This window comes from Phallusia mammillata, chromosome 8 (genome assembly GCF_965637545.1).
Source record: "Phallusia mammillata chromosome 8, kaPhaMamm4.hap1.1, whole genome shotgun sequence".
NCBI classification, from domain to species: domain Eukaryota; kingdom Metazoa; phylum Chordata; class Ascidiacea; order Phlebobranchia; family Ascidiidae; genus Phallusia; species Phallusia mammillata.
Window position 1 is genome coordinate 7,107,422 of NC_137259.1, and position 13,757 is coordinate 7,121,178.

General features: G+C 36.3%; 2 protein-coding genes across 3 annotated transcripts in view; both read left to right on the forward strand.

Moving 5' to 3' along the window:
* Positions 1-1,602: 1,602 nt before the first annotated feature.
* Positions 1,603-10,001, forward strand: LOC145204920 (adhesion G-protein coupled receptor G6-like). 2 transcript variants are annotated; one of them, XM_080077534.1, is made up of 16 exons: positions 1,603-1,681; positions 1,802-1,914; positions 2,098-2,199; positions 3,064-3,283; positions 3,671-3,843; positions 4,146-4,235; positions 4,761-4,898; positions 5,087-5,235; positions 5,754-5,962; positions 6,320-6,458; positions 6,833-6,942; positions 7,140-7,291; positions 7,768-7,938; positions 8,369-8,611; positions 8,855-8,891; positions 8,968-10,001. In XM_080077534.1, the coding sequence occupies exons 2-15, from the start codon at positions 1,858-1,860 to the stop codon at positions 8,876-8,878; spliced, it is 1,977 nt and encodes a 658-aa protein (XP_079933660.1). In that variant the 5' UTR covers positions 1,603-1,681; positions 1,802-1,857; the 3' UTR covers positions 8,879-8,891; positions 8,968-10,001. The 2 variants fall into 2 exon arrangements, with proteins under 2 accessions (XP_079933660.1, XP_079933658.1); XM_080077532.1 differs by having other exon boundaries at positions 8,369-8,606.
* A 2,160-nt stretch (positions 10,002-12,161) lies between these two features.
* The window catches only part of LOC145204695 (uncharacterized), a 37,468-nt gene continuing 35,872 nt past the window's right edge, over positions 12,162-13,757 (forward strand). The window contains exon 1 of the mRNA XM_080077288.1: positions 12,162-12,355. Within this exon, the coding sequence (XP_079933414.1) occupies positions 12,229-12,355 (127 nt within the window). The 5' untranslated portion in view covers positions 12,162-12,228. The remainder of the gene's footprint in view (positions 12,356-13,757) is intronic.

The window sequence follows — 13,757 nt, forward strand, 5'->3', positions numbered from 1 at the left end:
GTCAAATGACGTGCTTGGTTCGTCTGAAAATGGACAATCGTATGGCACCAATTCTGCTGACGCAAGCTTGGCTGCGAAAAAACCGAAAGGCGAAAATGTCAATTGCAGCGCTTTCAGAAAGTAGGGAGAAAATGCGTTTTGAGCAAGCACCCTTACAAAAGTGCCAAACCTAAATTCCAAACACTTTGTAACACTAAGTCGTATTACTTTTGGTGGTGACTTTTTAAAAATTACCAAGAAACTTTAGTTGTGTTGTTGTGCGCTTGATAAAAGAAAACATAGCGACACAAATGCGCTACAACAATTTAAAAGTCAGAACTTGAAACCTATGCTGCGTTAAAAAAGTGGAAGGCCACAATTGATGGATAATGGCAAAACGTGTGCCAGCAACACCTAATTTTGCCAAACAATGGCCTGCAGAGGCGTATTTTTTCGATTGTTACCTTCAGAATGGTGTCAAAACACTTCAAAAGGCAGTTAAATGGTTGATTGGCTGATTAACACTTTTTCTATTCCTGGATTCTTGAACGGTCTCTTTTGGTGGAACAAGGAAAACTCGTTTAACCCCCAATCGCGTAGCCTTTATGTCGTCAACAAACTCGCCAACAATTGCGACAAATTGCCCTGTCACCCTCTCACCATTGAGAAAACCGTTCTCCATTACTGCCATATACAACAAACAAACAAAGAGCTTTACAAGGTTTACATCATCTCGCCAATGCATCACAATTTCCTCCGCGCATGAATCGGCCATGTTGGTGTCGTGAACCTTAGGCCGGACGTATTTTTAGGCGGAGCTTGTTGGAATTCGTGGAACTCTGGCGACCGTCCGTTGATTCATTCTTGATGTTTATAAGTTTTCTGCAGAGTCGATCCGTAATCACTTAGTTTGAAATCAATTCGCGATGGATTTCAGAGCAGTTTTTCGTGTGGGATTGGCTGTGTTTTGCTTGCCCGTTATCTGTAAGTATGTGGTATTATTTCATTTCATGTAGCCTACGTATTTTTATGTTGCCAAAAAATATCTAAAACTTATTACTTAAGCGTTGTTGTACTGTTAGAACTTTTTTGAGTTAAATATTATTCTTTTGAATTTTTGTAAGCCTTTAAGTTATTAGATTCATTAACTTTACTATTACGGCTCTAAATTTTGTTGGTGTGTGTGTTCAGTATTTTGTTTAAGAGTTGATGTGTAATAGGTGAATCTCCAATATTTCTCACTGCCTAAACTTTGTGTATTTTATTTTATTTTTTTCTAAGCCCAATTTGTATGGAATTGTATGGCCCACGAAAAGTTCTGTCGAATATTACTCATACTTTTAATAAATTCATTTTGTGAAGTAAAGTTAGGTTGTAAATGAGAAGTTTATGAAAAAACGTTCCCTACGTTTTTAGTGTGTTATCGTCACTGCCCTGAACTGGCAGTTGGAGGCGGGCCAGGACTGATTCTAGAATTTCCATTTACCGAAGTCGGCGAAATTTCCTATTCACTTCAAATCTGTAAAGAAACAAGTAAGCCAACATTGCGAACGTTCTTGTTTTGTACACCTATCCCTTTAAACGCTTTAAAGACTAGGAATTCTAAAAAAACTGAACTACCTGATAATTGTTAATATCGTCCAAAAATTTTAACCACAATCGCAACAAACCTACTAAAACAAAAACAACCAGTAAAGGCTATGTAAGAGTATTGTAGTGATTATATCAAGAGGATGTGAAGATTATATCATAGAATTTTATGATTGATTTGTGAGTTTTAAATATTCAACCCTAAAAGCTTTATAATTTTTTGTGTGTACAGGAGTACCGATTGCATCTGCAAAATGTGTCGAGGTCAACGGTTTGATCTACTTTGACATGCCGGGAGGAAACAGAACAGACTGCAACGGAGAAATTATTGAAGAACATTACGACGTAACGACAATATCCTTGTTTTTAAATTTTTAACTACTGAACATGCACAACTGTACAAATACTCACCACTTCTTTAAAATTCCTACCTATTTGAATTAATACATGAGTCGATATACTTATAGTTCTTTACACAATTTTATATCATCCCTCTTAGCTTTTCACAAGCATCAAATTTCACTGTAGGGTCACGTGCATTATTGGACGAAACCTCACGAAGCAGATTCCCATGCTCATGCAGAAGTTGACGTCGACAAACTGTTTTCATCTCTTGAGACTTTGTCCACGGTATGTTTATTACGGGTTTATTTGTGTTTGAACATATAACACAAGGACTTGTGCGGGATTGCTTTTACCCAGTGATATCTGATGGGTTGACCTTAAATGAAATGACCATCTTCCTGAGATAAAATCAAGTACGAAATGATTCAATAAACGCAACCGGCAGGTTCACGGCGGACTCATTGTGAGCATAACGCATTCAGGCGTTGGCTGCACACCGAGGATAAAAATAAAACAAACACAAACTTTAAAGCAGGCGGTTAGAGAACGTCTACAACAGCGGTTCCCAAACTGGGGTCCGCGGTGCTTCAGGGGTCCGTGGGGCAATTTTTGGGGGACCGCGAAGTGGTTGAAGTATTTGTATAATCTTTCAGTTTGTGCCACTAAATAAGTTTAAATCGAAGTAGAATTGAGAATCGACTGTCTCCATTGCTAAACAATGGCCTTTATTGAATGACAACTATCAAAAATGCAATTGTTCTCGCACAATCGTAATGTTTTGTCCTGTTTGTGATGTCATATGCTGTCTTTGGATGATTGTTATGCGTAATTTTGCATAATTAGCTAAAATCCTGCCATCAACTTTAGTTTTTATGAAATACACATTTAGGCTTAAGGACCGCGAGCCCTAGAAATAATGGCAAAGGGACCGTTTTGAAAAAAATATGAAAAAGTTTGGGAACCACTGGTCTACAAACTAATTTGTTGAGACATTGAAAAGTTTTTCGGTAAAACTCTTATGCTGACATTAAAGTTTTTCTAGGCTGGCTTGGACCTTGTGTGGGCATGAGTTTGAATAAATCGGTTTTGATTATGTCGTAACGTCAACATTTATCAGCTGTAAAACACAAAATTATTTTCGCATTACAGGCTTCAATAACTCAAGCAAGGGCTATGATTGGAAACATCTGCAAAATGTTGGAATCAGATTTTGAACTGAAGCGATATGACGAGTCTCATCAAAGAAAGAGAGTCGTTAAGGCGATGGACACACTAGTGGACATTGTGGACCTCGGCAATACTGGACAACTGACCATCAACGAGCACATCATCACGTTTCAAGTTCATGACGTTGACCTTGATACTAATGGTAAGCTATTTATGCTATAATTGGGTTGCTACCAGTATAATTTAAACCCAAACTAAAATGGCTTATTTAAAATTTGAGGTACAAAAGACTTATTAACTTGCTCGTGCATTTTAGGTTCGATAAATTAGTTTAGTAATATTAGTTTCTTTGCACGATTTTCCGTATGTGTATTTTCTGTTTTTGTTGTAGCTACTTTACATGTTGTACACGATGGTACATATTTTTTTGCATCCATTTCTGCTAAATTGGTTATTCGGCAGACCTAATTAGGTTTAAATTAGTTAGTTAAATTCCTTATCCGGGCATTAAAAAAAATGTTTTACCCCGAAATATAAGTCACTCTAATACGCGTAAAAATATGTTTTATGCGTTTGGTTTATTTTGCAGATAGTCATGTAGGATTTGAACCACCAGCAAACACTTCAGAAGTGTTGTTTGATATTCCGTTGAACTCAATCAGATCTGTTAGCGCTCATACCAACCAGTCTACAGCACGCGTCGGCTTTGTTCTCTACAAAAACGCCGACTTGTTTTCTTCGTCAAACTTCACAACGAATCAGGTAACTAACTGCAAATTACGTAAAGCAGCTAATATTTTATACACGCTTTAATCAGCTTGTGTATATCACACAGCAAATTGCTTAGATTTTGTCCAAATAAATGTCATCATCAAATCAAATAGAATTACAGCTGTACAACGACATATTGTAACTGGAGTGGTCTACATTGAGCACCTACTGGTCATGACGATATATGTACTAGCTCCCATCCTTTACTGCATATTAAAAATGTATAATTTAGGCGCTTGCTTGAAACTAATATCACAGAATATATGTGGGCCAATAGGCTGTGTTATTTGCAGGTGATTGCAGCCACTATTCGAGGTAACGAAGCGAATTCGACTCTTGCGGAACCAGTCTCATTTTCCTTCAGCTCTATTTCCAACGCAACAGTAAGCATAGCAAATGACAAACTTGAACAAAGTAGCAAATGTTGCCTTTCTCATTGCAAGTAAAGCAAAATACTGCGACGATGGTCATTATAATTAGTGACTGCAGTAAGTAACGTGGTGGAGCTACTCACATAAGAACTCACAACAGACAAAGTTTGCTCAATATACCGATATGCGGCGTAAAGAGCACAGTTATTTACAGTGGGATTGTGATGGGGTTAGGACCTTAGTTTATATGTTGGTTTTATTGCTATTTTTATTATATTTCCTCTCCAAAAACCGAATAGCCCTAACCGTAAGCATTTTTACACAATTTGCTTTTAAATATTTGCAAACGCTCTTTGAGCCCCCTATCTGTATTTAACCAAACTTTGTCTGTTTTTTATTGAGTTATTACGTTAGTAGCTCTACCAAGTAACATAGCACTTCCTGCAAACTAGAATGATATGTTTTATTTTCACAAAAATAAATATTTAAGTTGACATGCTTGAACACTGGAATATCTGATAAAACTGGTGTAAACAGGTAAAAAAGGCATTGACCTGCGGGTTTTGGGATTTCAACACTGACAACTGGTCGACCAAGGGATGCAGATTGATTCAAGTCACAAATCAAGCACCAAAATGCGAATGCGATCATTTGACAAATTTCGCAATACTTGTGGTATGTGACATATTTTAACTAGCTGTTTAATTGCAAAATATTCTTTTTATTGTTTTGTTCAAAAAAGTGAAATATTTAAATATTAAAATCAGTGTTGTTTTTGCCTATAGGTTGCTGTGGTAAGTTAAACACAATTTACGCACGTTTTGTATCGTGCATGAAATCTATCAAATTTCATTTTGTTGCAGGATATAAACAGACATGATACAGTAGAGAATGCAGGATCGCATGATCACGCCAATTCCCCGACTGCTGTGGTGGATTATATTGGTGATGTTGGATGTGTCTTATCTATCATCGGTCTAACTCTCACTGTTATAATTCACGTCTCATTCAAGTGAGTGAAATCATACGGGACGTTTACAGTTTTCTACACGCCTTTGAACTTTATATTCGATCAGTTAGTTTGGATTAAGACGTTTGTTCTAATTCATTAGATTTGGACTTCATTATTAAGAGCGTGTTGATTTTATTGTCCGATTTTTTTTTCGAAAGTTAAATTTGCGAAAAATGAGCATATTGTGTGTTGATAAGCTTTGTTTAATTGTTTTGTAGATAAAACATACTCCAAAACCGAAGTTTAGGTACTTAATATAAGTTAATCATTTTGTATTCTTTTGTAGCGTCCTAAACGCTATTTTGTGTGACGTTATAAACTACATTACATTGCATTTTATCTCCTTGTAAAACAGTGACTCCCCAAACTGGCGCCAGTAAGTGACTTGTTGCAAATATCCAAACTTTCAGCGGGTGGCCGAAAGAAAAGAAAACGATTCAAAAACACTGATTAAACGTTTTGTACTCAAAAACGTACAAATACAGAAGCGGGTTTCTGAAATCCGTTGCATTTTTAAGGTCTTTGCGCCGACGGAGACCACAGATCATTCTCACCCACTTGAGTGTATCGCTGCTCTTCGCCTACACGATCTTCTTCTTTGGTATCTCAGCCACGAAACACTACGTAGTGTGCGCTCTCGTCACTGTAATGCTTCATTACTTCTGGCTTGCCTCCTGGTGCTGGATGGCGGTAGAGGGCTACACCATGTACACATTACTTGTTAAAGGTAAACTTAACACCCTTGCTGACCACAAACCAAGTTTTAAGCAAGCTTTATTTAATCTTATAGACAATTGACAGTGGCGACCTTTGACAATGATCAAAATTTTGGATTTGCTACCAGATATCGTTTATCATATTTTAAGAACTATTTAAAAAATGACATGTTACTGGACAACAATATTATCTGATATCGTTTTTTTGACATCTTTTTACTTTTTTCGTGTTTTTTCAAAGTTAGATTTCAGTGACAGATTTTTTATTGCATTGCCAATCTTTATGAAGCGTTGTATTAAAGTTGTATGCTATATTACTAAATACCAAGTATTTAAAACTAAGTTTTTGTTGTTGCAATTCTCTACAGTGTTAATTGGTGGAGGCGATAATCGATACATCCTCAAGTCTTGTCTCTTTGCATACGGACTTCCATTTGCCATTGTATCAGCGTCCGCTGGTTACACCCTCTTCTATAAAGACGTTGAAACGTGGGAAAATTCGCACAAGTAAGGGTTTTATTCACATCAGCTATATCCAATAAGCCAAGTACATTTCGTATTTTTTTCGTGAGCGGGTTTGGTCCTAAAAACTTTTTTCCAAGGTCGAAATTAAGTTTTTTCGTTTTTGTAAAATGTGAAGTCGAAGAAGTGTCAAGAGTGCAGGAATTTGCATTTAGTTTTTGTAACGATTTTATTACAATAGCATGGAGGCATTATAATGATAAGTTACCTGCAGGCAATGTACACTGTTCCGATACGTGAGGTAAATTATGTAGTGTAGCAATGGCACTATATCATTAGAAAAACCTTGCGGGGAAAAATAATAAACTTTGATTTATTTCTAACTGCTGTAAAGGTAATATAACGTTTGTGTTATTTAGAACCGAAATTCACAAAATTCTTGCCGAAAACAGTCAACAATTGGCCAAACAGCATTATGTCCTGACCGGCGAGGCACCGATGCCAAACGACACAACTACTACAGAGAAAAGTGAGTTTGTTTTTAGATTCATCGTATGTTCAAAGGTATTCTAAACTAATTATCAACATTTCGTAAAGAAGTACAGTGTAGTATTGTATTGAAAGAGAAGAATTGTAGAATACTTTGTTGTTGTTTTTTCTATGTTGTACATTTCAACAGGGGGCATTGTTTTTAGATCCATCGAACAAACATGTGTTGTTTTACAGATTGGGAATCGAGTTATGTTGGTAACACCGTATGTTGGCCTCATGGATTCCCCTTGTATTTCGGCTTCTTGTTGCCAGTTGGTCTTATTATGCTGTTTAACGTGGGGACCTTTGCTCTTATTCTCAACTCCGTCACTAAAGGTCGACGCAAGGTACTGTATTCATTGTTGTGAAATTAAACAGTCATATTTTTCTTTTTTTTACCGCCTGTTAACCTCTACGTTGGTCTTTCCAATCCTGTCGCAGTTACTGGACACCAACCAAAAACAATAGTATGATCAGTATCTTAACATCCAAAATGGTTCATGAATAATGTTAATCCAAAAAAATTGGCCTTCGTCATTCCTTACGCCTTTTTCTATTAACAGTTTAAAACCACGCAAGCTAGTAAAACTAAATTAAAGCAAGTTAACAAGGTGAATGATGTAAAATATGTACAGCAAATGACGTTATGTTTCAATATGGCGCAACCAATCTGTACAAAGAAAAAAAAACAGTGAATAACTTTATAACCTAATAGGCTGTAACACATTGCACAGGTTCAGCTTGCTACATAGGTACCAGTCTTTAATCCGATCACTAAGGTACTTAAACATCAACTTACCAAAAAATTACACCACTTGCTTAGGTCCAATCAACTGCTAAAAAGCAGACCTTGATGCAGCAACTGAGCAATTTGATAACGATGAGCGTCCTGCTTGGTCTTTCTTGGTGTTTCGGATTTCTTGCCATGATCAGTTCAAACCCATTGTACCTTGACGTCATGCACAGCATCCATACTATACTCACATCGATCCAGGTAAAGTGTTAGGCATTGAGTAGGCTTTTTCGACGTTGCAATCAAGTTGGATTTGTTCATGTTTATTTCTGAAATTACATAACCTAGTATGCACAATATTGGGCAGACAACCGTGTTTTTATTTGACTTTTTACTCTTAACTGTAAACCAAACAGTCTTTGCTTTTCCATCTGCTAAGTGCCTTTTTACTGACGGTTTTAGGCTCTAGCATGCTGGTGTTCTATCATTATCTCCATTTATCTTTAGTTTTACTCCATGCTTTTTGCAGTGATGCCAATTTTAGGCCAAACTTATTCTGAAGTTTTACATAGACTGATTTTGAAAAGTGTTTCCATATTTAATAAGCCAAAATTGCTGCGAGCGTAAAATTCAAATATCCAAATAAAAATATTATCCAGACAAAAACACACGCATTAACTTATGTTCATAGGGTTTTGTTGTTTTCGTCTTGTTCTGTGTACGACACACCGTTGTGCGAAAGACATGGACCAAACCGATACTTGAATGTCTGCCTTTTGTGAATGAACCCAAAACTGAAGCAAGCAACCTTTCTCGTAACTATCCATGTTTAAGCGAAGATAAGCATCACCATCACAGACATTCGGGAAATCGCTATGGCAGCGGAAAGGAAAGGAATTCAGTCATCAGTCAGCCTGGGTCCAGCTCAGGTAAGGCATGTGACATTTCAAATTTAAATAAATGCAGAAATAGGCTTTAATTCAAGAAAAAACGTTATTTTTAGTTATTTTTATCATATTTTTAGTTACGTATTTCGCTTTAACAGCATGATACGAAACAATCCTAAATCTTTTGTCGTATTTTGTGTTATTTTTCATTCACCAAAAGGACTAAGAGTTATCAATTTTAAATAACATGTGTTGTATCAACTAAAAATACGTTATTTCAATGTTTTTAGGTTCTTCGAAAAGAAAAAGTTTGACCAAAGATACCAGGTAAAAATCAGCAATTTTGTTGAACACCAACACCACTTAATAGTGTTTGTGGTACAAAAAGGAAATTATGTTTCAGATGCAACTAGACGGAAAGGATTATCCTTCTTAAAATCTGGTCTGCAAATCAAACATTTTTCTGGGGCCTTGAAGAGATTATTGGATTTTGTGATTAGAATCTGAGGGTATTAATTGTTGTTGGAGACACGTTGTCTGCACATTTTTAGCCAGTCCTATGTAGTGGTTCTTAAGCGTACAATATTTTAAACGTGCTATGTTGAGTTTTAAATCGACCTGGGCTATTTATGTCCATATTTGATCTGGGTGTGGGTTAAGACTGGTTCAAGTTTAAAAAATCTAAAAAATTTACTTGCACCATAATTTCATTCCTTTTACGCGAATGTACGCGAGTTTGAGTAACAATACGTTGTGCAAATTTTCATGTACAGTTTGCAAATTTTCATGTGTTTTTGTTTTGGTTAAACGCCCGCCAAATTTTTATTTCGGTTAGAAACTTGAGCTTAAATATTAGACTTTTTATTTTAATTAGGGTAAAAAAATTGAGGTACAGTGCGGTATTAGACTTGTATCTTCTCCTCCTTACAACTTTGCTGCTTTTGTGTTTACATAGCTTTTACCAGCTTAAGTACTATTAGAAAACAGTGCAGTGCTTCCATTTATCGGTTATAGTTAAGCTTTTTTAAAAAGTGCGTTTTGAAAAGCAAAAAAGCTCCGGTTAATTGAATTTGTATATTAAACCATGCATTTAGCTTGTCTTAAATTAAATGGATAAAATAATTATTTTTACTAACCCACCTCATGAAACATAAGGCGACCGCTTTATTAAAAAATTGGAATCAGATAATACAGTAAGCAGAGTAACAGTTTGCTGTCGGACGATTTTGCAGTATTATGGAACGCATTGTTTTACTGAACTTACGATTGTTGCACGGTGATATTTTTTGTGTCTTTTTCTATTGTTGCACGAAGTAAAATTAAACCAGAAAAATGTAATCTGTGGAGTTGACTGTTTTTTATCTGCGGTGTACAAAAAACTGCAGTAGATTCGGGTTTTTCGTTGTTTCTTTGGTTTAATAAATGTATTCTGACGTTTTTGTCACTGTTTTAAGTATCAGGTTATATTTAGCTGGTTTGAAACATATTTTATTGTTTTATACTTCATATGTGTATAAATGTTGGTTTTATATGTAATATATTTTAGCCTACATGGCCGATAAAATTTGGATTTGTTCATTGTCGATTAAATTTACCACTAGACGACGCAAAAGAGCAATTGATATCATACCGACCATTTTTGGCGCACAACAGAAACAGAGTCAAGTTACCAATCGCGCGCCGAGCGAGGCTGAGTGCGCTCGAGTTGCTCTCGAAACAGCGCACTGCCAGTAAAACCTTGCTGGGAATGCGAGAGAGCCTTGTTGTGCGTGGTGGACCTTCAATAGCAAAGGAGGGACAATTGCTGAAAGTTCTGATAGAGGTAGTGTAATTGTTTAGCTCACAAAAGCTCGGATTGTATTTGTCTGGTAACGGTTTACGTGTGTAAATGTGTGAAGGCAAACAGGTAGTACATAAAGCATTTAGCACGCATTTAATAAGGTATATGCCATAATCATAAGTACATAGCGTAGTTACAGCTACCTTTAGTTTATCAAAGTGGGCTACTCGAAAAGCAATATATTTAGCTAGTAACCTACCTGCTGCGTATATTGTATGTTTAGGTGTGCACAAAAGAAATGGACTGTACTATCTACAATAACTTGAAAATCCAGCCTTTTTGCATTGGTAATGCGCTGCGCTACCAATACTTTTGACTCTTAACTTCACAGTCAGTAAAGATTAAGTTTACCAAAACCATTGATGGCTTATTGTTTTGTTATTGTAGTGTCAGTTTATATACTACGCTTAATTTAAAACGCTGCAATCTCTTAACATATAGGAGGCCTGAATTTGGAGTAATATCGTTAGTGAAGAAAAGCTCTATTGTATATTATAGGAACACAGCAATTTTTTGAAAAACAACGTTTCGGTTTTACTGGTGTTGTTGTTTTGACACGAAACCCTAATATTGAAAGGCATGTCATTAGCAACACGATTTTAATGCAATGTCGTTGATGCAAATACCTAATCTGCTGCTTGATGGCCATTAATCGCTCGAAGCGAGAGGCGCCTACCATTAAAGGATTCAATTGATTGTTGTTGTGAATTAACAGACAATTGACCCATTGTTTTGTCGAAATGGCTTGTAAATTTGGTTTTATGAATCTTATTGTGACAAAAATTCGACGAGAAAAACAAACATGAAATGCTTTATAGTTAATACTTTGCGTATAGTAGCCAGCGTTGCTTCGTTTTTTTGAAAGGGTTTTTAGCCGATTTAGACCTTCATATGGACGCACACATATTCAGCTGTTGGTATATTGAACAAAACAGCATGTGATATGGTATAAAATGAAAGTAGGTAAACGGACCTATCTTGTGTACATAATCGAACGAAACAGTCGCTACAAATACGAAGTAAGTATTATCATACAAAAACCTACTAACGAAGAGTTTATAATTTTATCTGCTGTAATTTTTGAACGTTTGAACCACGTTCTTTTCCCTCTGTGTTGAAATGCTGCTTTTAACTTCACCCCTAAAGATTAGTTTATGTTTGCCTGATGTAAAATCGCAACAAGTTTTGTGGTTTAATCTTGAAAATATGTGTTCACATAGGCGCCGAGTTTTGCAAAAATGCAAGGTGGCGGACTTAAAGTATGACGTCTTTTTATGTAACGTCACTAATGCGTGCAACCACATAAGCCCAACAAACTTCCAACAGATTGCAACGTTTGTCAAAATCATAAAAAAACACTTTGCTGTGTAACGTTTATCATTGGTTTAGCAGCGTTAAAAAATGTCTTATCACGTTGTTGTTGCTTTTTATCACCTAAAATACCCATTTATTACAAAACAATCAAATTGTACACAATAATGGCCAAACATTCACTTGCAAACAATTGTGTGTTAGGCGTTATGAACAAGGCACTAATCAAAACAGGTTGCAGTTTTTTGTTTCTTTTTTGCCAGCACGTTTGTTTAAAAGCAAAATTGTTCCCAAATTTCTTCAGATTTTACGATGTTTCGACCACTACAAACAAATCTAAATATCCACCGTGGCCGCCACCGTGCTTTACAAACCCAAGGTGGCGGCGCCCACTCGGCGTCTATGTGTGTTCACCTAACCAATTAGGTTGTACATTGTAGATTTTCTTTCTTTACCCTTAAAAATTTAAATTTATATTTGGCCATCATGTGAAAAAACTTCAAAACCGTCAAAATGTCGACTACTGACAAGTTATGGTATAGCGTACAGCCCCGAGAAGGTGGAAGAGCACCAAGTTGTGATTATCTTACTCCTATACCGGCTGAAAAGCGACGCGAAAATCAGGCTGGGAACAAAATTGGTGAGTTGTTTGATAAAATTGATTTTTGACGCCCGCAGCAGTGTGTTATGACGATGTGTGGAATTAGGGTAAACGTTTTGATCTAAATCGAAAGCTTGAAGTTATGAAAGTGTGTTAGTTTTTATAATATGTTCTACGCAGTGGTGGGATTCAGCCGGTTCGCACCGGTTCTATAGAATAGCATCACTGGGTACTGTCAAATGACTTTTTGTAACAGAACTCGACTGAAAAATATGACTTTTGTGGTAGAACCGGCTGACAAAAAAATGAATCCCACTACTGGTTCTACGTATGGTAACTAAATTAATGTTTACCCAACACAAAACACTTTTTACCAACATATCTGGTTTATGTACATATATTTGTCATTACCCGTTTATGATGACATAAATGGCTTGAAAACAGTAAAAAAACATTTGTGTCTTGAAAGACTCTTGATTAATATATCAAAAATGGATTTTTATTGTACAGAATTAATTTAGTGGAGTCTTTGCAATGCATTACTGACTGCAAAAATAAGCCTGTTGCTCTTGACTATCAAGTGTTGCAGAGTTTACGCTGCTTCTTGCATAAACCGTGACTGATAAATTTACCAGTCAAGTGCAATGTGAATAACAGCAACAGTTTCACGCTTGAGTAGCAATGACCATGAAGCGTCCACAAGATTCTCGAACAAAACCCTTCAACGACGCAAAAACCATGTTGGAGGCCTAATCCAACAGTTAAATACATCAATTCCCAACTTTCAACAGCTTGTAACTGTTTCCTTAAACAAACACTTGACAAAAAATGTGACCAAAGTGCTTAATTCCAAATGGCTGTAATTTACAACACTTGTAGTCTAGCAAATTAGATGGCAGGGCTATTTAGTTCCAGCGTTTGGGTTTTAAGCTAGAGCTAAGTTTGGGCTCGATCGTAGTTAGTGAGTGGCTTGTCGATGGTGCTTCAAAGGAGTCAAGCGAACGCGGGACAAACGACTGCAAATGGAAAACAAAAGCCAGTTGCGCCACCGATTAGCTTTGAACTAAGGTGGTTTGGCGCGCAACTGTATTGTAGTGTTACACCCACGTCGTTTCATGCACGCAGTTTTTCTCCAACCATATTTTTGCCTCAGCGACTACTAAATACATGTAATAGTGAAGAACGGTTGTAGTATGAATACTTTAGGAGTCAATTGTTATTTACATGTGTAGCAAATCAAAATAATGCACAAAATCGTTTTTTAGGGCTTTCCTTGCACTTTTTGAACCCGTGTTATCGAGTACTTAAAAAAAACAAGTGTGTTGGTAAAGCTGATATGATATTACTATTAAAAGTTGGATATTTCATTGCGCAGTAAAAGTGATTGCTGTTTAAATAAAAAATCAACAACAAACTATAAATTAACACCAATTGTGTATTT